The sequence below is a fragment of the Corvus cornix genome, chromosome 26 (assembly GCF_000738735.6).
Source record: "Corvus cornix cornix isolate S_Up_H32 chromosome 26, ASM73873v5, whole genome shotgun sequence".
Classification (NCBI taxonomy): Eukaryota; Metazoa; Chordata; class Aves; order Passeriformes; family Corvidae; genus Corvus; species Corvus cornix.
The window spans coordinates 1,741,036-1,767,785 of record NC_046354.1 but is presented as its reverse complement, the minus strand read 5'-3'; the positions used below and the strand labels follow the sequence as shown (position 1 = coordinate 1,767,785).

The following is a 26,750-nucleotide window of genomic DNA, read 5'->3' as shown; positions in this document are numbered from 1 at the left end:
TCAACAAAGGTTTTCTCTTTTTTTTTTTTTTTTAATTATTTCTCTTTCTAAAAATACCAATTTCCGCACGTTTTGGTTGTGGAGGAAAGCTTTGGAACCACGGCTGGCCACAAACTGCCAAACCCAGGCAGCAATTCATTTATTTACTTATTTATTATCAACTGGGAGCCTCGAGACTTGAACAACCTCAGGATTCTGAGCCTCTGCAGAGCTTTTTCTGGGTTCAGGATCTGGTTCTGAGAGATCTCCTGGTCTGCTGGGGCCGTGGGGTCACCGTGTGCCTCTCGCTGGGCTCCAAGGCCTTTGCAGCCAAGCAAACAAAGCCTCTCCCTCGTCCACATCCTCATCGATCCTGGCCTGGCTGCCCCGTTTGCTGTCCAGCGCCAGCTCTGCCGGCCCTGCAGAGAGGACGAAGCTCTGAGTGCTGCAAGCGGGTCTGAAATCTGGGATTTCTGCCCTATTTACAGAGAGCAGGACAAACATTTCAGCGTTCCCTGGGCCGCCTTCTTCACCTCGGCCTGTCCCAGCCGGGCTCCCTTCCCAGCACAGCCTCACGGGCTCTGCTCCCCCTCAGGGGGACCCTGAGTTCGGAGAGGTGTCCCCAAAGCTGTGGCTGTCCCAAGGGTCTCAGAGGTGTCCCCAAAGCTGTGGCTGTCCCAGGGGTCTCAGAGGTGTCCCCAAAGCTGTGGCTGTCCCTTGTCCCTCCAGGGGAACCCGCCAGGGAGGGGTGGCCTTGCCGGGGCAGTCCAAGGACAATGGGGCAACAGCAAAACCAGCAGAAACCCAAACAGCTCCAGCCGGGGGAGGTTCAGGAGGAGCAGAACTCAGGCTCTGCTGAGCCCTCTCCTCTCCCCTCCCCGACGCTGCTGTGCTGTTTTTGTCGCTGTCACCTCCGGTGTGCGCAGGTGACCCCGAGTTTCCCGTGGGTGGAAAGGAAGCTCAGGGCTGATGCCCTGCCCGAGAGCAGCCACAGCGCAGCAGGGCCGGCTCCAGCTCTCTGAACTTCCATCCTCAGCGCTGCAGTGCCCCCCACACCCGGCCCCGGCAGCTCTTGAACCCTCTGGAACCCCGGGACAGCCCGGGGACACTCAGGGGACACCTTGCAGCCCTCATCCCACAGCCTGCGGGGCACCTCTGACACCGCCCAGGGCATCGCTCCTGGCCCACCTCAGCCCTACAGATGAGGCAGGGAAGAACTTCCCACTGGGTCCCAGTGCCCTCTGACAGCTCCAGTTTCCCTCTCCAGCGCATCCAACAATCGCTCACATCCCACCCCACCCGCTCCCTCCCACTCTTACCCCGAGGGGGTCAATTTGATTTGGCCGCAGCCCAGCCTCCCTTTGCCACGGGGCAGCTCCAGCGTTCGCAATTCGCAGCTCCAGGCTGAAGATTTGAGGCAGTTCCTGGCCCTTTCTCATTCAAATCTGCTCGGGGAAAGCCGTGCCCGTGGGCTGAGCTCTCTCCCACCCCGCACGGAGGGTCCCTGCAGCTCGGAGCCACCCCTGAGCCTCGCAGGGAACAAAGGCACAGATTTCTGCCCGGTCCGGGTGCCAAGGAAACTGTCAGCTCCTATTCAGCCTCCCTGCCTCACATTTGCTCGGCCACTTGCAAATGATGCACCCCAGGAGCCATCCGGGCGATTTCCCAGGACAGCATCAGCCCCGGGATTTGCGGATTGGGTGGGACACGGCCAAAGCCGGGGGATGCAGGAGCCTGGGGACCTTCCCTGGACAGTCACTGACCAAAGCACGTCCCCTCGGACAGGGACAGCCAGGTGAAAAGCAGGGCTTGCTCATTGTTCCTGACATTTCTTTAACCAAATTCTGCTTCTCTGCAAAGATTCCAGTTGCTGGCATAAAGCAGGGCCTGAACAAGAATTCCTTGAGTCTCACTGCAAACCCTTTCTCCAGGCAGCACCTAAAGCCACACTGGAGGTGTCCCCAGACTCCTCCTGACAGTGCCCTTGGCCTTTCTGCCTCACTCACAATCCTTTCCCTTTCCCTTTCCCTTTCCCTTTCCCTTTCCTTTCCTTTCCCTCCCCACAACCCCTCCACTCAATATCCTGAGCTTCCACAACCCCTCTCACGTTTCCCAGCCAGTTCCGTGCAGAATTCGGGGCCAGTTCTTTGAGCAAACAGCCACAATTCACCACTCCTGGGTGAAGCGGGAAACCCAAAAGAGAAAAGAACAATAAAATATTTACAGAAACCACCCCAGTCCTATCTGCTGAAAAAGGCATTTCTTGTCAAACCAGTTGATCAGGAACAATTCTCCATGAAACTTTAGAGGATTAAAGTGCTGCCTTTTCTCGGCTGTTTCATTCTGGAGCCGGCAGGCAGATATTTGCTGCAGGTAAACAACACAGCCCTGTTTATGGGACACAGTGCAAAAATTCCCCAGCGTGTTTATCCTGCAGGCAGGAAGCGATTGCAGAACGAGGACACCCCAGCCCTGCTCCTTTCCAGAGCCTTGGAAGCAGCTGTTGGATAAAATCCATCCTTTTTTTGGAGGATGAATCCTGCTTTGGTAGCTGAGGTGGAGAAGGATGAGGCCGTACACCTGTCTGCCCTGAAAGGGATCCTTCAGGATTGGGAGAACCTTAATTCTGTTTCATTAATTAAAGGGTCATCAAAAGAATAATAAGAGAGTTTGCCATTAAATTCCACAATGACAGAACAGGCCAAAAATGGTTTAATGATCTTATCTCACTCGCTCACCACCATCCCAGGTTTCTGTGCCTTCCCTTCTCTGCCTTTCATCTCCCTGAAAGCTGTTTTCCTTCCTGTCACACTCCTCTGGAATTTTTGTTGCTATTCCAGCAGCAGCAGTCGGGCAGGAGGTGTCCTAGAACCAGCCCAGGCTTCAGCTCTTCTGCTCCTGCCATTCCCAAAATGAAAATATCCCCAGCAGGGACACACTGGTAACTTTGTGATTAATTTGATTCATTCTCCTCATCAGCCTAATCTCAAATCCCAGGGGTGACTTTAACCTTTCATGTGAGGAGCTGCTCCCTGATGAACTCTCCCCGATATTCCCACTGACAATTCCGTGTCACTCCCAGCTCCGGGGGTCACCAGCATTCCACAAATCCCGGGATTAACGAGGGAAGAAAGGAGGAGCTGCCCTTTGGGGTCAGGACACACAAACAGCCCTGGAGACGTCCCCAGCAGCGGGGCCAGACAGGGTCCCCCCGTTCTCCATCCGGGAGAGTGAGCACCGGGACGTGACGTGATGAGCGTTGGCACAATGGGATCAGCCCCAGAGCTCCCTCAGCCCACCTCGTCCCCCTTTTCACCTTCCTTAAGGAGCCAAGGAACCACTTCTGGAGAGGATTTCGCTCCAGCCTGGCTTTTCAAGGGGAATTTTTCTCTTGCAGGAAGGAGCCTGAGCAGGGGAGCTGTCAGAGAGCAGAGTTAATCCTCACAGGACGAGCGCATTTGCTCCTGTGCCTCTCTGCAGCTCCCAGCTGACGGGCCACGGCCACTTCTCCCTAAAATCCTGAAGGAATCTCCAGGTTCTCCAGACATGGAGTCACTCAGTGGCAGCCTCACGAGGATGAGGCTCCTGGAGGTTTTTTTCCCCATTTCCCTGACTTTTGTATAGCATTTCTCACCTTTTCCCCCACAGAGAGAGCAGCTTCTCCTCCATCCAGCTGTGGAAGGGCTGCAGGGCCCCGAGACATCAACTCTGCTCCTCAGCTGCATGCAGAAGATTCCCAAGGACACAAGGAATTGGCTTCAAATGGCCTTTCCCTATTTTTCTGGGCAGATATATTCCAAAGAGCAATGTGCTGTAATTAGCAGCAGGTCCATTATCAAACCCAAATTATTACCAAGCCCAAATTTATTATCTAACCTCTTCAGAACAAACTTTATCCACACTGCCAAGTTTTTACCCTGCTCTGGAAGCACAGATGTATCACCAGCCCGGAGATGGCACTTCCCAGCCCTTTCCTCGCTGTTTTTCAGAGAAAAGCCTGGACACCAAAGGCAGTTTGGAGAAATCCTGCAGGATCAGCGAGGAAAAGGAGGTGGCAGCTTTAATTTTGTTTTATTTTGAAAGTCTGTTATGCCAACAGCTGCTCTGCCAACCCTGCCAGCTCCACCAGGCCCAGGCTCTTTGTTTTGGTGTCAGCAACGCCTTCCAGCACTGAAAACCTTGGGAATTTTTGTTTCTTTTAATTAGTGCAGATCACAGGCCCTGTCTCTTCCTGGTTGGGTTTGAGCTGGAGGTGCAGAGGGAGAATTCCCAAATTCCCCGCTTCCCACGCTGGGCTCCGCTGCTCTTCCCAGCCCTGGGGAGGCAACGCCGAGGTTGGGAATTCTCCTCCAGCCAGGGGTCAGGGGGGTGGGTTTCCCTCCCCAAACTCTCTCAGGGTCCAAGCTGCTGCAGCAGCACTGGAATGGGTTTTCCAGAAAATCTGTGGCTGCCCCTGGATCCCTGGAAGTGCCCAAGGCCGGGCTGGAGCAGCCTGGGGTGGTGGGAGGTGTCCCTGCCCGTGGATGAGCTTTAAGGTCCCTCCAACCCAAACCATTCTGGGATTTTGGGGCCCCTCTCCCAGGAGATCTCAGGGGTTCTGTCCTCACCCTGTCCCAGCACAGGGGCCCAGCCAGGGCAAGGCAGAATCCCCGGATTCAGAGCGGGCTGAGGACACATTTCTGGAAAGAAACAAACACCCAGCAGGCTCCCCTTAGATGTGAGCCAAGATAACAGCGTTTAATAACAGCTGCCTTTGCCAGGGTGATCCGGCCCGTTAAGAACATTCCTGTTTGCATTAACTCACTTGGGAAAATGCAATATCAGAGGTAATAAGCTGTTAAACTCCCCAGCTTGGTCTTTTTTACACTTAAAAGCCCTTGGTGCTGTGGGGAGAAGGAGACTCAAGAGTGAGAACAAGGACTTGCACCCATGGATATTTTCTTTTTCCTTCTGGCACCTTGCTGTCCAAAAGAAGGAAATGGGGAAAACGTTTCAAAGTCACTGAAGTGGTTTTATTTAAAGGTGTAAAACCAGTTGAATGGGAATGAAAGAACTGAGTCACTTCCAAATGTGAGACCTGCTCTGCCTCTGAGAAATGTGTTACTTATTAATTTAAAATTAATGGGCTGAACTGTTTCTGGGAACAGAAACTGCTTCAAATCCAGTGCTGTAATCAGCAGTGAAGTAAAATTTAAAAAAAAAAATAATAGGGCCAGTTTAGGGAAAAAGAAGTGATGGCTCTGTGTGGTAAATTGGATTATACTCGAATTATTCCTTCACTCATGTCTCAGGAAGTGAAGCAGAAACACTACAGTAACATCACGTTCATAAAACACTCAGAAAACCAATTAGCTAAAAAAAAAAAATAAATTAGAATTCCAAGCAGAGACTTTAAAAAGAAAAAATTCAGTGGTGGCTTGATCGCAGGAGAGGAGGAAAACAGAAATCCTCAGACATAAACCACTGCAGTTAATCAACAATATCTGAAAAGGGTTGTAACGAGCAAAACCAGCAGAGCCCTGTGGTCAGGGAAGGCACTCACTGATAACAAAACCCCAAAACCTCCTCCAGGGCCAAGAGCTCAGCTGGAAACGCTCCAGGAGAGAAGAGAGGGTGAGAGCAGGAGATGGGATCCTGCCGAGCTGTTATCTGCTCCCAACACAGACGTTACTCAACCTGAGAGAGGCTTCCAATAAAACCCCAGTTCCTCGTCAAGGCACACAAATCCCCACTGAATGTGAAGCTCAGCTCTTGAATAGAAAGCAAAATTTAGAGTTTTGGAGGGTAAATGAAATATTCTTGAAGAGGCAGAGGAGGAGAAGGGTCTGTGCAGGGTTGGTTTCAGTTGTTGGCTGTGCCCACGCAGGAGAGAGAACTGCAAAGACTATTTTGGGGCCAAGGGCTGAATCTGAGCTGAAAACTTTAATTCAGCATCAACTTTGCAAGGAACTCTCCCTGCTCTGCATCCATGGGGGAGTGAATTCCACAGCAGCACTTGAACTTGACCTCCACCAATTGGAAGAGGAAAGAAAAAAAAAACCCAAGCACACAAAAAAAACATTTCCTGGGCTACACAAAACCCCAGAGCTGGAGCTGAGAGCGAGCCCCGGGTGTGGCTGTGAACCCTCAAGCAAACAAATCCCACATCCCGGAGCTCCAAGGCTCTTCCAGCAGGAGCACAGAGCAGACACAGAACACTGAGGGGTCTCCTGCACCCCCAGCACAGCCTCTGCACCAACCCCACAGCAATTCCAGTCCCTGGTGGTGTCTCTGTTCAGTTTATCCCACTGGGGGGACACAGACCCCAAATTCCAGCGGAAAGAGTAAAAAATCCAAACCTGTTCACTTTGCAATTTGCTGCACCAAAAGTGTCTCTAAAACCAGGCTTTTGAAGGGCAGGGAGTTCGCTGGGAAAACACCATTTTCCAGAGAGTTCCCAGGTTTCCTTCAACGTGCAAGATAGGCATGAACAGAATGAGAAATTTGTGGGCTATCCTGAGCTGGAAGGGACCCACAGGGATCATTAATGCAGCTCCTGGCCCTGCCCAGACACCCCAAAATCCCACCCTGGGCATCCCTGGCAGCGCTGTCCAAGCGCTCCTGGAGCTCTGGCAGCCTCGGGGCCGTGCCCATTCCCTGGGGAGCCTGGGCAGTGCCCAGCACCCTCTGGGGGAAGAACCTTTCCCTGATCTCCACCCCAAACCTCCCCTGGCACAGCTCCAGCCCTTCCTGGGTGCTGTCCTTGCTCAGGGAACAGCAGCTCTTTAAATCAACCCCATCCCATTTATCCTTCCAAGGACACCCCCGTGGCCCAAACAAATCCCATCGTGAGTCGCAGCTTGGACTCGATTTTCATCCCTAGGACCAAACACCACCGAGAGAAGCACAAACAGGATATTCCCGAGGCAAAACTGCCTTGGATTAAAAGCCAACACGGAGCGTTGTCTGCCAAGGGAATCTTTCCCCCAGTTTGGCAGCGCTTGCTGCAGTTACCGAACCTCATCCGTGTCCGCTGCTCTGATGCACGTCCAGCAAATCCCAAAACAGATCAGCTGTTTGTGGGATTAATTCCCTGGGAATGCTTCAAAGCCAGTGGGAATTTTTTTAGGAAGTTTGAACTTCTGCAGGGTGAAGCAGCAGTAAATCCAGCAGGGTCAAAGGAGCAGTGGTGAGGGGAAAAGCAGCCTAAATCTGATGTAGGATGGCAGCTCCTGAAGGAAACTCCAGCTCAGGAGTCCGTGCCAGGATGGGAGCCCGGAGCTGCAGCTGGCCCAGCAGTGAGGTGGGAATACCTGGCAGGGTTCTCTGGCTGGGATGTTCAAAAGGAGAAGGAGCAATGGCAGAAGCTGCAGGATTGACCCACTCTGATCCTGTTAGCGAGCCCCAAAAGCCTGGAGGAACACTGCTGGCAGCAGCATCCAACCCCGAACATTCCTGAACTCCAGAGCCTCGTTTTACCACCCTGTGGGATCAAATAAAGGGAATGGGAAGAGAAGCAGGATCTGCAGCCAGGCACCAGCATTTGGGATTCCACATTGGGGCAGCAGAGATGCCACTTCCCAAATGAACCCAAACCTGTCAGCTGCTCCCTGCTGCTCCCACCCAACTGCACGGAGCACCAAATATTCCAATATTTTGGCTCCATTCCGGTTGGATCCTGCTGAGCCAGGACAAGGACACCAACACCCCAAAATTACTCATTCCAGAAGGTCACAAGCATGTTTTTCCATCCCCAACCCTTTGGAGAGCATCCCCTTCGGATCCTAGAAGCAGCTTCAGCCTCATCCCAGAGGAACAAACACTTCCAGGTGTTCGTCCCGAACTCCACAGCCCCAATTTTTAGCACAAACACGGGAGCAGAACACAAATGAACCACAGGCTCTGCCCTTCGTGGTGCCAGTCGTGGCACGGGACGCGTCCAGCGCCGCTTTTAGGGTGGAATTCCAGAGGTTTCCCAGCTCATCCCAAAGGGAAGCGGGAAGCGGGCGCCATCCCAGCGCCCCCTGCTGGCACAGCACGGGCACGACCGGGCATCAAAAATGAGCCAAAATCGGGAAAATCTGACCTGGGAGCGGAGACGCTGCTGGGAACGGGATGGAATCTGCTCCAATGGATTTGGTGATAGGAAAAATTGCCTGCGTGACCTCCAGCGCGTGGAGAAAGCACCTGAGGCTGGGCCCATCCCTGCCCAGGGTTGCCATGACAACAGCCAAGGATGAGTTCTCCCTCCCATGTTCCCGACGAAGCTTTTCCATAAGGACAGGCTGAGGATCTGTGCAACGGCTGGGACACACGAGGGGAAGCTCCTGAAGGGGAAGGTGACATTCCAAGGGCTTTGTCCCTCCTCTCATCGCTCCCTCAAATTGGTTTTGGGCCTTAAAATTTCAATTTACAACTCCAGGAAGAGCCTGGGAAAGGCACCATTTCCTCAATTATTTCATTCTCCTCCTTCAGCTCTCAGGTTAATAATGGGAAGGTCACACCTGGCCCAAAGCTGACTTCCCCTCCTCAGAGAATTCCAAGGAATTCACCCCAAAACTCTGAGAGATCCTGGGACATGAACAGGCTTTACCTCCTACAGAACACGACCCAGGCACAGGACGATCCCTTTGGAGCAGCAGAAAAACGACTCAAGTCGTGTTCATGGGTTATAAAAGCCCTTTTATAAAGCCATTTTTAAACAAAACCAAAAAGTTTACAAAAGAAAATAAAAGATACAGAAGAATGAGTTGCTTAATATATTCCAAAAAGGAGAAAAATAAAAGAGGGGACACAATTCCAACATGCTGAACAATAAAGGGTTCATTTTTTCCTCGTGGTTCTTTTTTTTAATACAAAATACAAGCGAAGGATACACATACTTAAAACAGAGCTCAGGAGCAGGTATGCAGTCCTGGGAACCCTTTTTCAAGAAAAGCAAAGCAGGGTTTTTGTTATTTTTTTTGTTTTTCTTTCTTTGCAGGTACATACAGAGACTCGGAATATGTAAAATTAATTAAGTAGCACAAAAGACCATCACACGATTCTACCAATGAATGTTTGCATCTAGAAATTCACGAACATGGTCAACAGTCATGTTCACTTCAACCCCTTAAAAAAAAAAAAAGTGTTTGTTTGTTTTTAATTTTAAATAAAGCATTAATGTTACATTCAGACTTAACTCCTAGTACCATGCTAGATCTCAGCGTTGTCCAGAGTTCCCAACCCCACAGTGGTGACTGTTTGCAGCTGCCCCTTTTTTCTGCTTTTGAAATGAAAGAAGAAAAATCATAATAAAAATTAAAAAGCATGGGGAACTGCAAAGAGCCTGATTTTTCAGAAAAGCTCACCAGGGGATTGCAAACACTCAAGACAAAATATTCATTGCATACCAGAAAATGATGCCTTGCCCAAGGCCCAAGGCCCTACCTGGCGTCTCCTCCTCCACCTTCACACTGCTCACTCAGGGTTTGCTGTGACACGATGGCAAACAACAACAAAAAAAGAATTACGTAGCTCTTATTTACAATTATTTTTTTCATTTTGTAACAATTGCTTCTGCAGGAAGGAAGGGGAGGGGGAAAAAAGGAAAAAAAAAAAGAAAAAAGAAAATAAAACCTCACAAATGCTTGAGAACACAAAGGGAATGGGATGTCAGACACTCCCACTCGCACCCGCGCACTCACACACCGAAGATTTCGGGGGCTTTTACACACATTTAAGTCTGGCTTAAGCTGATTCGAGGATCTCCACCCACCCCGCTCCCCCCCCCCTCCCAAAATATATATATAAAAAACCCTCGCCCCACTATACAAAGCATTTGCACACTGGTGGTTTGCAGTCACACTGAGCATGCTGGGCCGGCTGCGGGGCAGAATCGGGGCCGACAGAGGTGACACAGAGCCAGCACCTGGCAGGGCTGGGCTGGACTTCGGAAATATTTATGGTTTGATAGAAAGAGTTCCATGAAAAGACATTCAACTACTGAAGTGGGAAGTCTAGAATTTGATTTAGAGCTAGGTTTGGCTTGGGGAGGTCTCCAAAGGACACTGTCGGCTCTCCCTGCTCTGACGGGCTCCGAAAAGCCCCAAATCCTCCTGACAGCCAGAACAGAGTGTTAGTGTTGCTTCTATCCCATCAGGACTCGTATTTAAGCCTCCCAAAACTGCAGGGAAATACTCAAAGCTGAGGGGAAATGCTCTATTTGACCATACACACAGAGAATATTTAATTTCCACGTAGGGATGTGACAGCAACCCCCCCCAAAACTCACACATCCTAAACGCCAGCAACTATTCTGCGACAGCGTCCCTGTAAAACATCCACCTGCTCCATTTCCTCCCCCCTCCCACAGATGAATGAATTCTCCATCAAATATTAAGCTCATGGATCAGTCCACAGCTTTTAGGAACCGTGTGTTCAACGATAGGATCTGTTATAAAAATAAACACTTCACGAACAAATGACAGAAAGCAAAGCACCAGTTTTCTACAGCTCCAAAAGCTTCCAGCATGTTACAGTTTCCTTCCCTCCCTCTCTCACCTGGGTGCCTCAGGGGCTGTTGTACCTTTGTGACAGTCACCAGCGGAGGGAATTTTAAAAAAAAAAAAGGGAAAAAAAAGGAAAAAACCCCATGAATTCCAGATTTCTGGCGCTGCCCTGGCGGTGCCTCAGCTGTGCTGGCACAGGAGCTGAGCGGGCTCAGAGCTCGCACCTGGCACTGGTGGGTGCTGCTTCTCTCCCCTCACTCTCTTCTGCCTGGAGGCAGTTAAAAGTGATTAAAAGCTCCTCAGCTGCTCCATTTTTCAGCCCTGCTCTCCCCAGAGCCCCTCCTGACCCCCTGAGCTCGGCACAGTCGGCATTCATCCTCCTGCTGACCCCGCTGGAACCGAACCAAACCCATCTTTAGCACGAAACCCCAGCTGGAATTGCTGACTTTGACAGGTTCAAGGCAGGACTGTTGGCATAAACCACAGAGCTGGACGTGGTGGGGAGGATTCAGGGACAGGATGGAAGATCTGAGCTGAAATTTTTAGAGCAAGACCAGGGCAGGGCTCGAGACTGAACTTTGGAATAAATCAATTTTACCTCTCTGCAAAGGCTCCAGAACTACAGCTGTGGGACAGAAAATCTTTGCAAAGCCTCCTCCTGTGCATGGAACCTTCTGCTCCACAAAAATCTCTTCATGCTCCTAAAGAAAGGCATTTTCCCAGCTTTCCTTCCAGAATGTTCAATACAAATTAATTCCGAAGGGCATTAAAAAAGGTGAAGTTTGCTGCTGCTGAAAAATGTTGTATGCTGGAAAAAAAAATTCAAAATAATAAAAATATTCACCTTGACAATTTTCTTCTGTCTGTAAAAATGTGAACTGCTGTATTTCTAACAGAGGAGCCAAGACACCGTTAGGGCTTAGTGTTTGCACAAATCAGCAGAACAGGTTTGGAAAAAGTTACAAAATTGCCCAAATCCAGGATTTTCATAGTGTTTGGGTTGTGACACACTCAGAAAGAAGCATCAGGCAGCCTCCAACTCATGAGAAATGAACGTGTGAGAAAGCAGAAGAGTTCTGTAAAATCAAGGGCCAAACTTGCCAGGCATGAAATGATCCAAAAGCTGAACTGAGAACAGAAAAAGGATTTTTCACAGCCTTAACTTTTCTTAACCGTGTTAGAAAAAAATATAAACAAACCAAAAATGTATTTTAGCTGAGGTTCACAAAACAGTCTTCAGAAAACACCTGGTCTGGCAGGTGAAGAACCAGATCACCTGGAATTATCCTTGAACACCTGAATTCCAGAAAAACCCCTAAGAACCCAATGGACAAGAGTAGCTTGAAACAGAGTCTGGACTGCAGGAGAACAGCTCTGGAAACCAGAGATTTGCAAAAGTGTTTGCTACCCCAAAATGGTTTTTATTTTTAAAATGTGGCCATTTATTTTCCCTGTATTACCCAAGAAGCTGAGGGAATGCAAGAGGCTCTGCTCTCCCAGAAATCCAGCAGGTGGGAAGGGGTGTGGGAGAGGAGAGGGGATTACATTCACTTCTTTTTCAAGACTGAGATTTCCCTGCAGCCTGAAGCTGTTCTGAAAAAAACAAACCAAAAAAAAAAAAAAAAAAAAAAAATCGAACCACCTTAAAAAATAAAAATTAAAAAAATAGATTTACAATGAAACAACATCATCTTTATTGTAACGGCAACAGTAGTTCCATGAGAGTAAAGAACGTTAGAGAACTTCAATTTTTATAAGCCAAGGTAAAGGAATTTACCAGCCTCAATAAAATCCAGGGCTAGGGAATCACACAAGACAATCGCTCAGCTGCTGGAGGAATATTCCATTCCCCACCTGAGGCTCCACACTGTGCTCAGCATCTTCAGGCTCCCTAGGGATTCAGTGTCCTTCCTGCCCATATTTAGTGTATCGCATCTAAGAGCTCTCGAAAATCCCACACAGGATTCACAAGCTGGTGCCACGTGCACCAGAAATCCCAACTGATTAGCTGCCTTATGTTACCTTCAGGAGGCTGGTTCCAAAATGTGTAGTTCTGTGACAAAAAAACCCCAAAAAAACCAAAAAGGATGCAAAGCTCGTCAGCTGGAAGAGAAGTGTGAGCAACGGACAGAAGCACAGAGGGCTTAGGGAAATAAAAATAGAAATGGCAGGTCCAGTTTTCAATGTTTCCACCAACAAACACAGCAGCAACCTCTGTCTCAGGGTTTGAAAACCAAGGCTTGTGGAGCTTAATGGAAGTTTAGAAAATAATAAAAAAAAGGAAGGATATGGCTGCTTGGATAAAAACACATTAAAATGCCACCACGCACACCTCGAGTGTCCTGCTCTGACAGGGACATCCTGACTCCAGCTCCTTCCAGCTCCACCTCCCCACCCAGCACTCCCAGCTCAGGGAGCTGGGCCAGCAGCCCATCAGCAGGAGGGTGGGAGCAGATCCCACAGGGAGCAGGGTGGGGACAGGGAAGTGGCACCCTGGAGCTGCCCAGTGCCCGCTGTGCCCCCTCTGCCAGGGATCCCCGGAGCTTTGCTGAGGACAGATGGAGGGAGGGAAGAGAAACACTCAAGCCTGACTCATGGGATCTAAACTGACCAGAGCACTACAGGAATCCTTTGCTTCACACTCACAAAAGGACATCCCTCGCCCCAAAAGCTGAAGAATTTAATTTTACATTATCTGTTGGTTTTTTTTTTCCTTGGAAAAAAACCTCTAATAAACACATTTTCCACGATACCAAATGGAAAGCAGGTTTTAAAATGGTTTGCAATTTCTCTTCCCTGTTCTGCCCATCTACAGAAGGAATAAAAGAAGGGTTAATGGATGTGGGAAGGCTGGAGGTTGAGTATCTGAATTTGTCTGGAATGGGCTGCAGTTTGCCTACAGAACAGTTTTCTATCCAGCAGAGACAAAAGATCTCCCATCCTGACTGGAGGGTCTTTTCTAAATCAAAGACACTGGACCATCTCCGAGTTTCTTGATTGCTTTCCATGAAAAACGTGCCTGAATCCAAGAAACACAGGATTCCTCCCTGTGTTTCATCTTCCTCCACTGGAATTAGATCAACTACATTTTTGCTGAGACTGAACTCATCTCAAAGTCTGTTAAAGCAGAGGTTCATTATTTTTTCCATATATTCCAAATACAGAATAATAGTTTTAAACAACTCTTACCAGCACTGGGATAATCTATTCTACTTAAGGATTTGTAAGTATGGTTTCCACAGATCAGTCTCAAACCTTATTGCTTCTCAACTGCAGTATCCCTTGAAAAAAAATAAAATATTGAATGGTCTGTTAATTTGTCTCAAATGGCTTTTCAGGTTTGGCAGGGGAGGGAGAACGGAATGGCCAACAGAGAACATTGACTTCAAAATATTACTGTAGAAGGGTTTCCTCTTATTAAAAAAGGATACACTGTATTAAACAGCTGAAAGTAAAGACAGCATTCAAAGCCCATGAGTCAAGCCACAGCCAAAACCGTGTTCTACCCCTAAGTATGTTTTTCTTTTCCTTTTTCTTTTTTTTCTCTTTTTTTTTTTAAACAAAGATTTTCCTCAACTGCCATTTTAATCTTCACCAGAGGGTGCTTCATCTTCAGATCCCTCATCCCCTGACTTCTCTGGTGGAGGGCTGGCTGATTTTTTCTTTTCTGGGGGACTTTCAGGCTCTTCATCCTCTTCTTTGGGGGATGGGGTCTTTTCTTTTGTTGCCTTGGAAGCTGTGGGGCGACCTGCCTTCCCTTTGCCTTTCACTGGGCTGGGGGTCACTGGAAAGAGAAAAACCTTGTAAAACTCAGCAGCAGCAAAGGCAGAAAAACTCACACTGTGTTACACAAATGGGAGTTCAAAGTCATTCAGCAGCAGTCTGACCACAGCCACGGTGCTTTTTGCACTCCCAATTAGCAAAGCTGAAGGGAAGAGCAATCTAACAAGATTTCAAAGCTGTTTAATTGGAAGTCTTATTAATTGTTGGATGTGACACCACAAATGGACACAGCTCTTGTCAAACCAGAACAGCTTGTTATCAGCTATTATCATTTGAAACTTCCTTTGGTTCAGATTTCCCCACCCTAAAAACATCACCAAGTCCCAAACAAATCCACAAACTGTTACTGATTGGCTGTGAGATGCAGGAATCACAATGCAGCACCTCAGCAGGGAAGGTTTTGAATATTAGGAGTTTTTACCAACAAGACATAGGTACCAATTCAACCCAAAAAGTAAGAATTAAAGCCAGCTTGTAATTCCATACTGCTGCTAGAAATCGAGGCATTTTGGCCTTTCAACATTTATGTGGATGTTCCTGACCCCAAGATTTCTCCCAAGTCTTCTGCAGCAAAAAGAAAACCTGAGTTTTAAACTGAGTAACTTATTTTGCACAGACTCACCTGTAGCCTTTAGCCTGGGCTTGGGCATTTTCTTTTCTTTCCTCTCTGGCTTGGATTTCTTGGAGACCTTCTTATTTTTCTTTTTTGAACTGCCATAGTCACTGTCATCATCATCTTCCATGAGGAAGTCTTCATCACTTCCTGAATCTGCTGGAAGCATAAGGGAATATAAGGTTTTTGGAGGGAAAAAAAGAAAGGGAATTGAAGATATAGCTGAGATCTGCCAGTTAAACTGCAGACACAGACTCTGAGACCTTGTGGGCTTCCATTCATCTGCTGTGGTACAAAAATGTGACTGGGTTTTTACATCAGCAATGCCTCAGGACAGCAAGAAGCAGCAAAAAGCATTGAGAACTTTACAATTATCCTTCAGGGCTGCTTACAGAGGAACAGATTTTTGGAACACACACACCCATCTTTGGAAAACACACCCATCTTTGCTGCAAACTTGGAACACAAATGCTAGATGTGCAAAACCCAAGTGGGACAGACAGACAGTAAAAATGAAGTTACTAAGGAGCACAGTTTATGTCCTCAGTGTCCCAGCTGTGTCCCTTTTGCTGTCATTTTTTCCAATCCCATTTACTCACTCTCCTGGAACTGTGCCTCATCATCCTCTTGCTCTTCCTCCTCACTCCCCACATCATCCATGAGCATCTCCCGCTGTTTGGAGGCTGCTTTGGACGCCGCCTGCCGCTGCTGACGAACACTTTTGTGATCTTCCTTCTCATCCTCGCTGTCCTCTGCAGCAAAAGGCCCCAAGGTGTGGTGAATACAGAGCACAGAGCTCCTGCCTCGAGGCAGCACGTGGGCAAAACAGGGGCAGCTCACTCATGAGGGGGTTAAGATCACTGAGTTACTCTGAGGACAATTCAACCCCACAAACACCTTCCTTCATCACCCAACGAGGACCCTCTGCAATATTTTGCACTGCAAAATAACCACTTTTTTTCTCTCTTTTGTTTACCTGCAGGCCTTTTCCTGGATTTGGAGGCTGCTCTCTTATTCTTGTCTGGTTTAGCCTTCTTTCCTTTTTTGCTTTTTTGAGAGCTCTCGTAGTCGCTGTCAGCTTTGCCATCGTCCGCTCCTACGTCATCATCTTCACTGCCAAAATCTTCATCTGCAAGGAGAAGGCACCAAGATGAAGTTTCTTGTCTCATCCTGGATAAAAACTGCAGGGAAGGGATCAAGAGATCTATCCACTTGTGAAGACAAATGTTATAGGACCATCACATTACACAAAGCAACATTATTCCAATCCAGGGTGGGAAGTAACAGCAGCAGAGGCAGCATCCAACTTTAAGTGAGAATTATTTCTTTTCTGTCTCAAATCCTACTCCTGCAACTCAATTTGAAGATACACCATCAGTACAATGCAATCAGTTACCTGCTGAGTGTGAATCATCTTTCTTAGTCTTCACATCTTTGTCTTCTGAATCCTCACTGCAAATGAGAGAAAGGTAAAGTCTGACTGCTGGTCTTAACTTTGGCTTCATTCACTGTTGTGTGGAAAATAATTTTGAAAGAGCAAACTGATGTCTAGGCTGAGAATTTTTGCTTTTCCTGGACATATTTCAGGATTACTCAGCTGTCTGTGAAGTTATCATGGTTGGGAAGATAATGTTCAAACTCTGAATCACAGACAAACTTAAATCAAGCAGGAAATAATCAATCAGACTGAGCTGAACCATGCACTTCACTCAAACTGACCCACAGTCCACGTGGTTTCCATTTTAGTTACAATTTTGATGGTTTATATGCAGTCTATAAATGAAATAAAGGTTTATTCTGAATAGATTTATAGTCAGCACTTGTCTTTACGTCACTGTTTAGACTCCATTCTGTGCATGTTGCTCTTAACTGGCACATGTCTGGTCTAAGTTTTCTCAAATTATTTGATCATTTGATTGATTTGGAGAATAAAAGACACCTTGGGGTTTATAGAACAAGAGCCAGCAGGCAGAACCTCCATCCCTGAAGCTGCTACCTGTCATGAAAACAAAAAAAATGACTAAAAAGGTCTCATGGCAATCATTTGGGGACCGCAGTTACTGTAGAATTCTACAGGAAAATCTCACTTTTCAGTAGGGCAGCACTGAGGCTGCTGGAGCAACTCAGCTACCAAACCAAGTTGTGTGTTCATGGATCAGCCAAAACAAGGAACAAAGAGCCACAGAATGACCAAATGTCCCCAAGTGCCACCCCATCCCACCTGGCACCACAGGGATGCTCTGAGCAGGCTGCAGAACACGGGCACGGAGCTGCACCTTGCCACTGACTGACCTGAGGACTGCAGCAGCTGCCCATCCTTGTACCTGCGATCACATTCCCTGCCATTCCAGCTGCCTGCCTCTGGAGCTTCTGGAATGATGAAGCACTACTGACAAGTGTTTCACACATGATTTCTCTGTCTACTCACATCAGGAAGAAACCACCTCAGTGTCTCAGCTGGGTATGAAAGCCCTGACTGAGAGCTCTCAATCTCCCTGGAATTCCACTCCTCTTGGAAGATGCTGCTCCCCACACACAGGACAAGGTGTGGAGATACGTTCCCAACAGATGAAAAGCTTCTTTTACCTGTCCTCCTGAGAATTCTTCCCAGATCTCCTCTTGTTTTTAGCCTCTCGGGGAGACGAACGGATTTTCTTGGATGGGGGACCTGAATCTCTTCCATAATCGTCATCTGGAGAGGACAGCACAAAATGGGTTTGAATCAAGCTCATTGCCAGCAAACTGCTTTCCTCAGCTACAACTTAAACTGACCATTTCATGCACATCAAAAAGAAGAACATCACAAAGCTTCAAACAACCTTTGATGGAAACAAACTCCTGGTTTAAACCAGTGATTTTACCTTTTTTCTGCCAATAGCACCATGAAAATGCTGTGTACAGTCAAGTCTCACCCAGGGAAACAGATAAAAACCTCACAAGAGGACACAGGATCTCATTTTGCACTTGGTTATTATATAAACCTATTAAAAATTAACATCCATACATATTTCTATATGATTCTAACAGTACACACTATTTACTGTGATGGGATAAAGGATGTCATTAAATAGGAGTTTAAACTCTTTACAACTCTTTCACAAGACCTTACTCAATGAGTAACAGCACTTTAATTAAGAATTATGCATATTTGTCCCATATTAATTATCAGTGCAACCTGACTTAGCACTGAGTTTATCTTCCAAGAACTCAAAACCTATTCCAGAGATGTTCTGTTAATTCACAGGTTATATTATTTGAGAAATGTGATCCAGAAACGTTCTGTAAATTCACACGGATCACATTTTTTTAGATGCAATCCCACCAAAATGCCTGATAATGTGGGCTCAACTGGAGCCACAAAATAAATGGAAAACATCTTTTCCTGTAGAAAAAAGTGGCATCGAGGAGCCTCTGCCACAGAACATAACATCGAGCAAGGAAGGCGCTGCTGCCAACAGCCTCAAGGCACTCCAACAATACAAGCATTAAATAATAAGATTTCTATCACCATTGTTTGTTTAATACAAAACATATGAGAATCATTATATTTTCAAATACTTATTAACAGTTCAGGCTGTGAAGAACAGAAACTCCTTGGAATCTGAGTTGAAGATGCAACTAGGAGCAAAACAATTAATACGCATGGCAATAATGAGCTGCTCTAGCCCAAGGAGATGAAGGAAAAAAGTCATTTACCAGCATCATCTGATTCCTGAAACTGGGAGTAATCGACCACCTTCCTGTTCCTGTTAAAAAGCAGGAGAAAAAAAAAATTAGGATTTCATCATTTCAGAGCTACAAAAGCCTTAAGGACCAAGGAAGTGCCATATCCTTGCTTCCAGGGCTGGATCTGTAGCCCAAAAACAGCCCAAGAAAACTTTGATAACTCAGCCACCTCCACCTCTGCACTCAGAAGTGGACACAAAGTACATTAATTATACTAAAGCACAAATAGCATTTTCCTGACGAGATTTTATAATAATCTGGATTACACTCCCAGAATCAGAACATTCTTTTTGATAAGTACCACAGAGGTTATGAATCAGATAAACATTTCTAAACCGCTGCTTTTGGAATTTCTGCTTCTCACAGCTCACTTGCTGTCACACCTTCTCCTCCAATTTTTATTTTCCCATGTGATCCTTGCTTTTAAAGCATTTTAAGTTTTCACTGGGGCTTCCAGGAGCTTTGTCAAAGAGTTACACTGATCCTGTGGGAAGATGTCAGAGAGCTGAAAGTGAACAAAATTAAACTTGCTTCTGGAACTTACTGAAACCTCAAAAATGGAACTGCTGGCTGTTTTATCAGCACCTTGTCAATCAAATCCCAACTACTTCATTGACAAGACAACTGCCCTGTAATACCACACACCAGAGGGAATCAAGAGAGCCACTAATTCAATTAAATTTCAGTTCCAGCTGAGAATGCCTCAAACTCGGACTCCAAACACCCCCTGGAAGGACTGACAGGGGCTGGGAGGTGGAGGCTCAGCTGGGAAAGGCACCAAAGAGATTCCCACAGTCCCCTTTTCCAGTCCTTCTGGCCCAAAGCCAAGAATGAATCTGATTTTGCAGCAATCACCACATGAGCTCACTTCTACAGCTGGAAAACTCCATCCAGCACATGGATCCTTCCTTCTCCTCTTTCCCTTCTCCTGCTCTCAGCACAACTGTGCCAATTCACACTGAGCTCCATTAATTACCTGTCATTAACATCCTGCACTGCTGATAAACCTGTTTAGTTCAAAGACACCCCAAAGCCATCACTGCTGATCCATCTGAAATCCAGTTTAAGTTGCCCTCCTGTACAAGCACCTCTAATTCATGGCTTACAGAAGGATTCAGGAGCAAAATTGTTTTATTTCAACCAAACACCAAACCTCTCAAAGAAATTAAAAACCAAAAAAATTGAACCAACCCCGAAAAAACCAATCAGGCAAGAGCTGTACAGGTCGGATCCCATCCAAGCTTTGGAGCACGTGTGAGTGGAACAAAGTACAACAGCACCGTGCACTGTTGACTCCCTCCCAGTCTGAGTGTGGTAAAACACCAGTTTAGGGACACCATTACTGGCAATTACTGATTTACATTCCTATTCCAACAAGGAGCCTTCCTGAAGGTTGCCTCCTGACCCACCCCACAAATGAAAATGTTAATTTTATTCTGATAAGCATCAGAAGAACAGCGAAGTTATTAAATAAGATGTCTGATTTCAGGTATCAGATATTGGGGTTTTTCCTCCAAAAGTATAGACAAGGTGAAAAAAGCAGAATTCCCACTTGGAAATCACTGAGCTACCAAACAAGATGGAAATGGCAGTTTTTCCACCTTGTTTGATTCAGAGACACATTAAATCAGATACTGAAAATGTAACAGTGTCAGCTACAGCATTAACAAAAACTCTGTCCTTGTGGCAAACACCCTTTAACAAAAACACTGTCCCTGTGGCAAACATCCCTTCCCCAAGCTCGCTGCCCTGGGTTTGCAGCCTGAGAGTAAACCCTGCTCAGTTCTCCTCACATGGCGAGCAGGAGCTGTGATATTTGTATTTAAAACAAAATTAAGAATCACTGTTTCAGAAGAAACCAAAAGTGGAGGCCGTTTCCTTGCATTATCTTGTCTTGCAGGGCAAGGAGAAGGGTGGAGTAAAGAAGGAATCTCTGCACTGATACCAGGGGAGATAAAGATCTGCAAGTCTCCAAGAGCACCAGAGAAGCTCCCAGGAACAGAAACAACCAACCTGCTCCTGGCACCTGCCCTTCCCCTCTCTTCATACTCATCATTCACCTCTTTTAGACCAGCTAAGTTTTATTTAGAACTGTCAGCAGCGCTGCTGTGCAATAATAACTACGAGTTTGCAAAGAGAGCCTGCAGTGTTTACTACACCAAGGTGATAAAAACACTCTGTGGAAGATCACTGGAATTAAGAGCCAGGAAGAGAGTGCTGGTGTTGTCAGGGAAGAGCCTCTCCTTGCCATAAGATGTTAAAGCAAGCAAGCAGACATAAAAATAAACTCTCTGTTAAATCCACTTAGACTGAGCATAAAAAGACAGGCTAGGGGACAGCTGGGATGGGCATTGTTCAGTCTGGTTTAAAATATTCACTGAGATTTGAAGATAACTTCCTTGCTAATTCAGATCAGCACTTGAAGTGTGCATGTGAAAAGTTCAGAGAGAGGTCTAACAGCACAAGTTTTTAATAACAGCTGTCAGTCCAATATTTTTGGAATAAACAGCAACTCATCAACATGTTAGGATGGAAGCACTTAGCAAAGTAATTCTCCAGTAATTTAACTACAGCTCAGAAATGCACAGTAATTCTTGCAACCTGTGCTTGATGCCTGCCAAACTGCAATTTTGAAATTATGAAAAGCACCATCAACATGTCAAAGGATCACTAAATGCCTGTAAAACTGCGGAAGGATTGTATGGTACTACCTCATCTTCAGTTTAAAACCCTCAGCCTTTAAACCAACATCAGCACAGCCCTACAATCAGGTAGAAAACTTGGGGGTTTTTAAAGGGAATGCTTAGATTCCCAGGTATTTGTGCAGGCATTAAAACCCACAGAAGAAGCCCAAATTTTAAAAAAATCCCACAACATAAAACCCTGAAAAGCAATGCTAAAAGGAGGCTTCAAAAACCCTCACTGAAGAGGAATGTTTAGGTCAAATGACAGCCAGCAAAGACAACGACCACCTACCCTCTAATCCAATAGAGCAAAGCAAGGAGATTAAATGGTTATTGGGATTTTGTATGGGGTTTTTTTATTGGTTATTTAACCAATAAAGTTATATAACAAAATATAACAAAAAACCCCTCAGCATTTGTGAGCAAAGCTCCAGCCCTTCCCTGACCCTCAGGGCTGGGGCAGCTCTGGCTCAGCAGTCAGGTTTCACTTTCAGGTAAAGATGTCCCCTTTGAGGCAAATATTATCAATAAATACTTCCATTAAAAGCACCTTTTGGTGCCTTTTTTATAGACAGAAAATACAAATTCCAGCCAGAAGCGTTTCTTGCAGGGATTTTCAGAGCTGTGCAAAGCACATCTGCAGTGCTGGATTTGGGCCTTCCATGAACACTGACTTAAAACCACCACCAGAAGGTGACACAGGGCACCTGGTGACAGTCAGGGACCTAAACCATGTCACTTTGGGGCTAATCTGGGTAAAAACTGGACTCAGACAGGACTCGCCACCAAGAGGGTCCCCACTACAGAGCTCAGAGTGACTCCCCACGCCTGTAAGCCCAGGCTCTACTCATGGCACCTGCAGGATTTTCAGGGATCCACATGACTTGAAACTCCATAAAACAATTAAATGATTTCTGCAGCAATAACTGAAGCAGTTCTGTGCCCGTCCTCTATTTGATTCTAACTGTAATTGAGATTTTACTACAAAAATGATGCACAGCAGGAGGGGAACCAAACCCAAACACCCACCGCACTCCCCCACCCTGGTGTTGTCCCTGGTATTTTGAATTTTCTTGTACCTCCACCTTCTCTCTGTTTCTTTTCCGACTGAAAGAGAGCAAGGATCATCTTTTTACTCATCTGCAAAGTGTCTCCAGCCTGTCTCTGGACCACACAGCATCACTCAATTTTATTAAGTGCCAATCCCCAAGGAGCTGTTGCTTTCCTGCAATCCCATGGAAGCTTTTCCAGAGTCACAATATTTATACTTTACACTGCCCAGGTAACAACACTGGCAACAAGTTATATTTAATAGATGTATTTTTTCCCACAATTTCACCCTTCCACTGCAGTGCCAACTCCAGACTGGGATTCAAATCCAAAAAAATGAAGGATGTAAAGCCTCGAAGCACTGAGATCAATTCATAACTGGCTCTAATCTTAAAATGAATGACCAAAAAAACCCCTGGGATTTCCACACCTGCCCACAACATCTCAATTTGCAAAGCCTGCAGGAGAGGACCAGCGAGACAAAGCAGAAGAGAGGCTGCATCAGAAGCCAAAATCCTGACTTAAAACATCATTAATTGATGCTGTATATAAAAAAATAGTGGCTCAAAGTATTTTATTTTATTATACCCCTACAAGCAGCCCCAGCTCTCTTTGCAGAACTTCAGGAGGGTTACACAAGAGATGCAGAAGTTCAATAATTTCAGGCTCCTTTAGTTTTTACTCCTTGCCTTTTTCTACCAACAGTGAAAACACCCTCATTACCCACCCAGGAGAAATGGAATTGTGCAGGAAGTACCTGGCTCTCAGTGCCAGGCACATGAAGCCTGTAAATACCAAGACTTTATTACTACTTAATTTTAAGTAACTGACTTCAACAGCCAGACTCAGCCTTAGGTCAATTTTCTCAACAAGTGGAGTAAAAACTAGGGATATAGGATGGATTTTATTAAGTGCTCTGCTTTAGGTGCACACATATTCACCAGAAACCAGCAGCCATCATCAACTAATTTGAAGAACACTGACTAGAGGAAAACTTTTCCACCACTGAATCTCACTCTGAAGAAGAACCTTTCACCAGGCTTCCATTCTACCACCAACAAGCTAAGGTAGGCAGAAAAAAAACTTCATTCCAGCATTAATTTATTAATGGATTTAAATCTATTGGCAGAGTTAATACTTAGTAGAGCATATAATGTAGCAGCCACTGAATATTTACCTTTTTTCCCCTGGAAGGGCTGTTAAATCCAGGGAGATAAGGGACTGCTGCACCTATCCTGCCACGTGCCAAGAGGTTCTGTGCTCCTAACAACCTGCTGGACTTTGGTGCCTCACTCTCCTGCAGAGCAGAGCCTGCCAGCTGAGGGTGAGACCAGGCAGACCTTTCACAACCCAGCAGGACTGAACAGAGGCGTTTTATTTTAATTTTTTTTTTTTTTGAAACCCTTGCAAAAATACTTAATTCCAGGAAGTTCAGAGGTTCTACTTTTACAGACACCACCCCTTCCTTACCTGGGGCAATCTCCAGAACTGGCACGTGAATCACCAACACTGAAGTGTCCCCTCAAGCAGCAGTCACATCACCACTAATTTGGGAAGCTCACCAATCACTGAGCCACTCCCCTACTTAGCAACGTAGTCCTGGGTTCCATTTATATTTTAAATTCTGCATATTAGAGATATAACTTAAATACAACCACTATCATCTCTAAATGTATATATGTATCATAGCCACAATTAATTTCTACTTATTATTTAAAATTGCCAGAATACCCAACATCCACACCCCAGACCAGGCTCACTGGGAATAAAAGCACAGCCAGTTACTTGAGGTATCTTGAGAATGAAGAAATTCCAAAGCATCAGAAGAACACCGTGGGAAACCTCACACCTTTGCAATTAAGACAACTTAAATCACGAGCTCACTCTTTTGCCACCCCCTTGGTAAAGCTTTGAGACAAAACGGAATCACAGAATACCCTGAGCTGGAAAGGACCCACAAGGATCATCCAGTCCAACTTCTGGCCTTGCACACACCCCCCAAAATCCCAGCCTGTGCCAGGCAGCGCTGTCCAAGCACTCCTGCAGCTCTGGCAGCCTTGGGGCTGTGCCCATTCCCTGGGGAGCCTGGTCAGTGCCCCAGCACCCTCTTGGGATAAAACCTTTCCCAAACATCCACCTCAACCCTCCCCCGACACAGCTCCAGCCATTCCCTGGGGCACCACTTCCCTGTGCCGCAGATTCTCAAAGCCACCACGCTCCGAGCCCAGCCAGCAACTCCTCCAGCTCCAACGCTGCTCAACCCAAACCACCAACCCCAGACCCACCTCCGCAGCTGCCAGGCACACACAGCCCGGCTGCGAAAAGCTCTCCTCTTCCCCACGAAAGGAAAAGGAGGGGGAAAACAGCAGCAGGAAACCGAGCCCGGAGCGCGCAGCCCGCGGCCGGGCGGGCGGGCGGAGCAGGGCGTGTGTCAGCGCCGCTCGCACCGAGGGGGCGGCTCCTGCCGGCTCCTCCCCTACGCGTGGTTCCCCATGCACAGCCCCCGTGCCCCGGACCCTCGCCGGATGGCACCGCGTCCCTCCCCCGGCAGCGTGCTCGGCTCGGCCCCGCCGCCCGGAGCGGGCCCGGGGGCCCCGCGGCGGCCGCGGATCGCGGGGAGAGCAGCGCCCGCCCTGCGCCAAGTGGGTCACGGCGGCGGCGAAAAATTCCCTTTTCCCCGTTACAAAATGTGGGACAGCGCCCGCAGGGCCGCCCCGCCGCGCCCCCCGGCCCCGGGCGAGCGGCGCAGTGTGAAATACGGTGTTTATTGTGGTGGCTGTGAAAAGTTAGGAGGGGGAAAACAAGGGGAAATAGAGGAGAAATCGGCACGGCCTGAGCGCGGCCTGCCCTGCGCGGGGCCGGCCCGGGAGGAGCGGCGGGAGCGGCGCCGCCGGGACTCACCTGACGGGCCGCGACATCTTCCCGGCGCTTCGGGCCGCCCGGGGGTGGGCGCGGAGGCAACGGGGACGCTGAGGCCGCCGGGGACGCTGAGGCCGCCCGGAGCGAGCGGGAGCGCTGGGCCCAGCGCCTCAGGCCGCGCCTGCGGAGCCGCCGCTCCCCCGTCAGGCGCCGCCGCCGCCCCCGGTGCCGCTCCCTGATCCCGATCCCGGCCCCGATCCCGGTTGTCGCTCCCTGATCCCGGTCGCGGTCCCGGTGTCGGTGTCGGTGCCGGTCCCGCTCCCGCCGCTCCCCCCGCAAAAATGGTCGCGCTCGCCCCGCCGAGAGGATGCGAGCGGGGGGGCGGTGCCGCCGACCCGCTGGTCACGCCCCCCTCCGCCGCCGATTGGCCGCGGTCCGCGAGAGCCCGCTGCCCATTGGCTCGTTCGAACCATCACGGCGCGCAGGGCCCGCCCACTGTCCCCGCGGGGAGGGCGGGCAGCGCGGCTCGCACGCGGCCGAGCGCCGGCGGCAGATTCGCCACGGGCTCCCGGCGCTGCCGCGGCCCCGCCGCGCCCCGTCCCGCCCCTCCCGCCCCGCCGGCCGCGGCCCTCCATCACCGGCGCCACGCTGGAATTTTTTCCCGTTTTCTCCGGGCGTTTTTCGGGGCGCTGCGGCGCCTCAAGGCCCGAGCCGCAGATTCGCCGCGCGGGCCCGGCGCGGTTTTGGAGGGAAAACGCGGCCCCGGGCGCGGGTTCAGTGTCATTAATTTTTATTATGAAGAAATGCAAAAAATTGGTCTCAGCGGCAGATTTTGACACAACACTGATGTCACCGCCGTCACTACTCCCTGTGCCAGTCAGCAGTTAAGTACATGCACAATTTATGCAAAGTCCAATGAAGATTGTAGATTTTTTGCACTTTAAACTCCCCAGAAATCCCAAAATGACTCATTCTGTTTAGCAAAGGGGATGCTTTAACCATGGAAAAATTGGAAGTATTCCACAGTCGTTAAAATGGCAGCTTCTGTCACAGCAACTCACTTTCGCTTTGCACTTGGCTCTTTGGAGGTTCATCCCTCCATTTTAATAAAAATAGCGCTTAAAATCTTACTTTTGTACTTTGGGTTCACTAAGGAGACTGGCTTGATGCTACAAATATGGTCAGATTTATAGGGGTAATTACAATTACAGGATAATTGGAGTTCATTTCATGCCCTGCTTGAATTTCATTGGAATTCTTTGGAATTCTGGCCCTTTTCCTGCTCCATCCCTGTCCCTGGTGCCAGTCAATCCTCAGGAAAATCCAGCTGATCGTGGAATGAAGAGGCCCTGGGAGCATCTGCCTGTCCCAAAACCCACTGAATTAAGGAGCCCTGAGGAGGAAGGTGCAGAAACCACATCAAGGAATTCTCTGCTGGAAATACTGGATTAAAAGCCAATATTTTTGAAGGGCTGACTCAGAGATGCACAAGTTTTGCATGTTTATGTCCCGCCTGTAGCCCAATAAAAACACAATCATTGAGGATGTTTCAGTGGAGTTAATGTGGGTTTTCTATGGGTTTTTTAA

The 26,750-nt window shown here is 47.8% G+C and overlaps 1 protein-coding gene across 2 annotated transcripts; it reads right to left on the bottom strand.

Annotated features, from left to right (window-relative positions):
* Positions 1-8,623: 8,623 nt before the first annotated feature.
* Positions 8,624-25,505, bottom strand: NUCKS1 (nuclear casein kinase and cyclin dependent kinase substrate 1). Of its 2 annotated transcripts, none has more exons than XM_039565241.1 (8): positions 25,206-25,505; positions 18,541-18,590; positions 17,431-17,536; positions 16,241-16,296; positions 15,821-15,973; positions 15,444-15,596; positions 14,854-15,003; positions 8,624-14,232 (listed from the first exon to the last, which is right to left on the bottom strand). In XM_039565241.1, the coding sequence occupies exons 1-8, from the start codon at positions 25,220-25,222 to the stop codon at positions 14,033-14,035; spliced, it is 885 nt and encodes a 294-aa protein (XP_039421175.1). In that variant the 5' UTR covers positions 25,223-25,505; the 3' UTR covers positions 8,624-14,032. The 2 variants fall into 2 exon arrangements, with proteins under 2 accessions (XP_039421175.1, XP_039421176.1); XM_039565242.1 differs by having other exon boundaries at positions 14,854-15,000; positions 25,206-25,504.
* Positions 25,506-26,750: the final 1,245 nt, after the last annotated feature.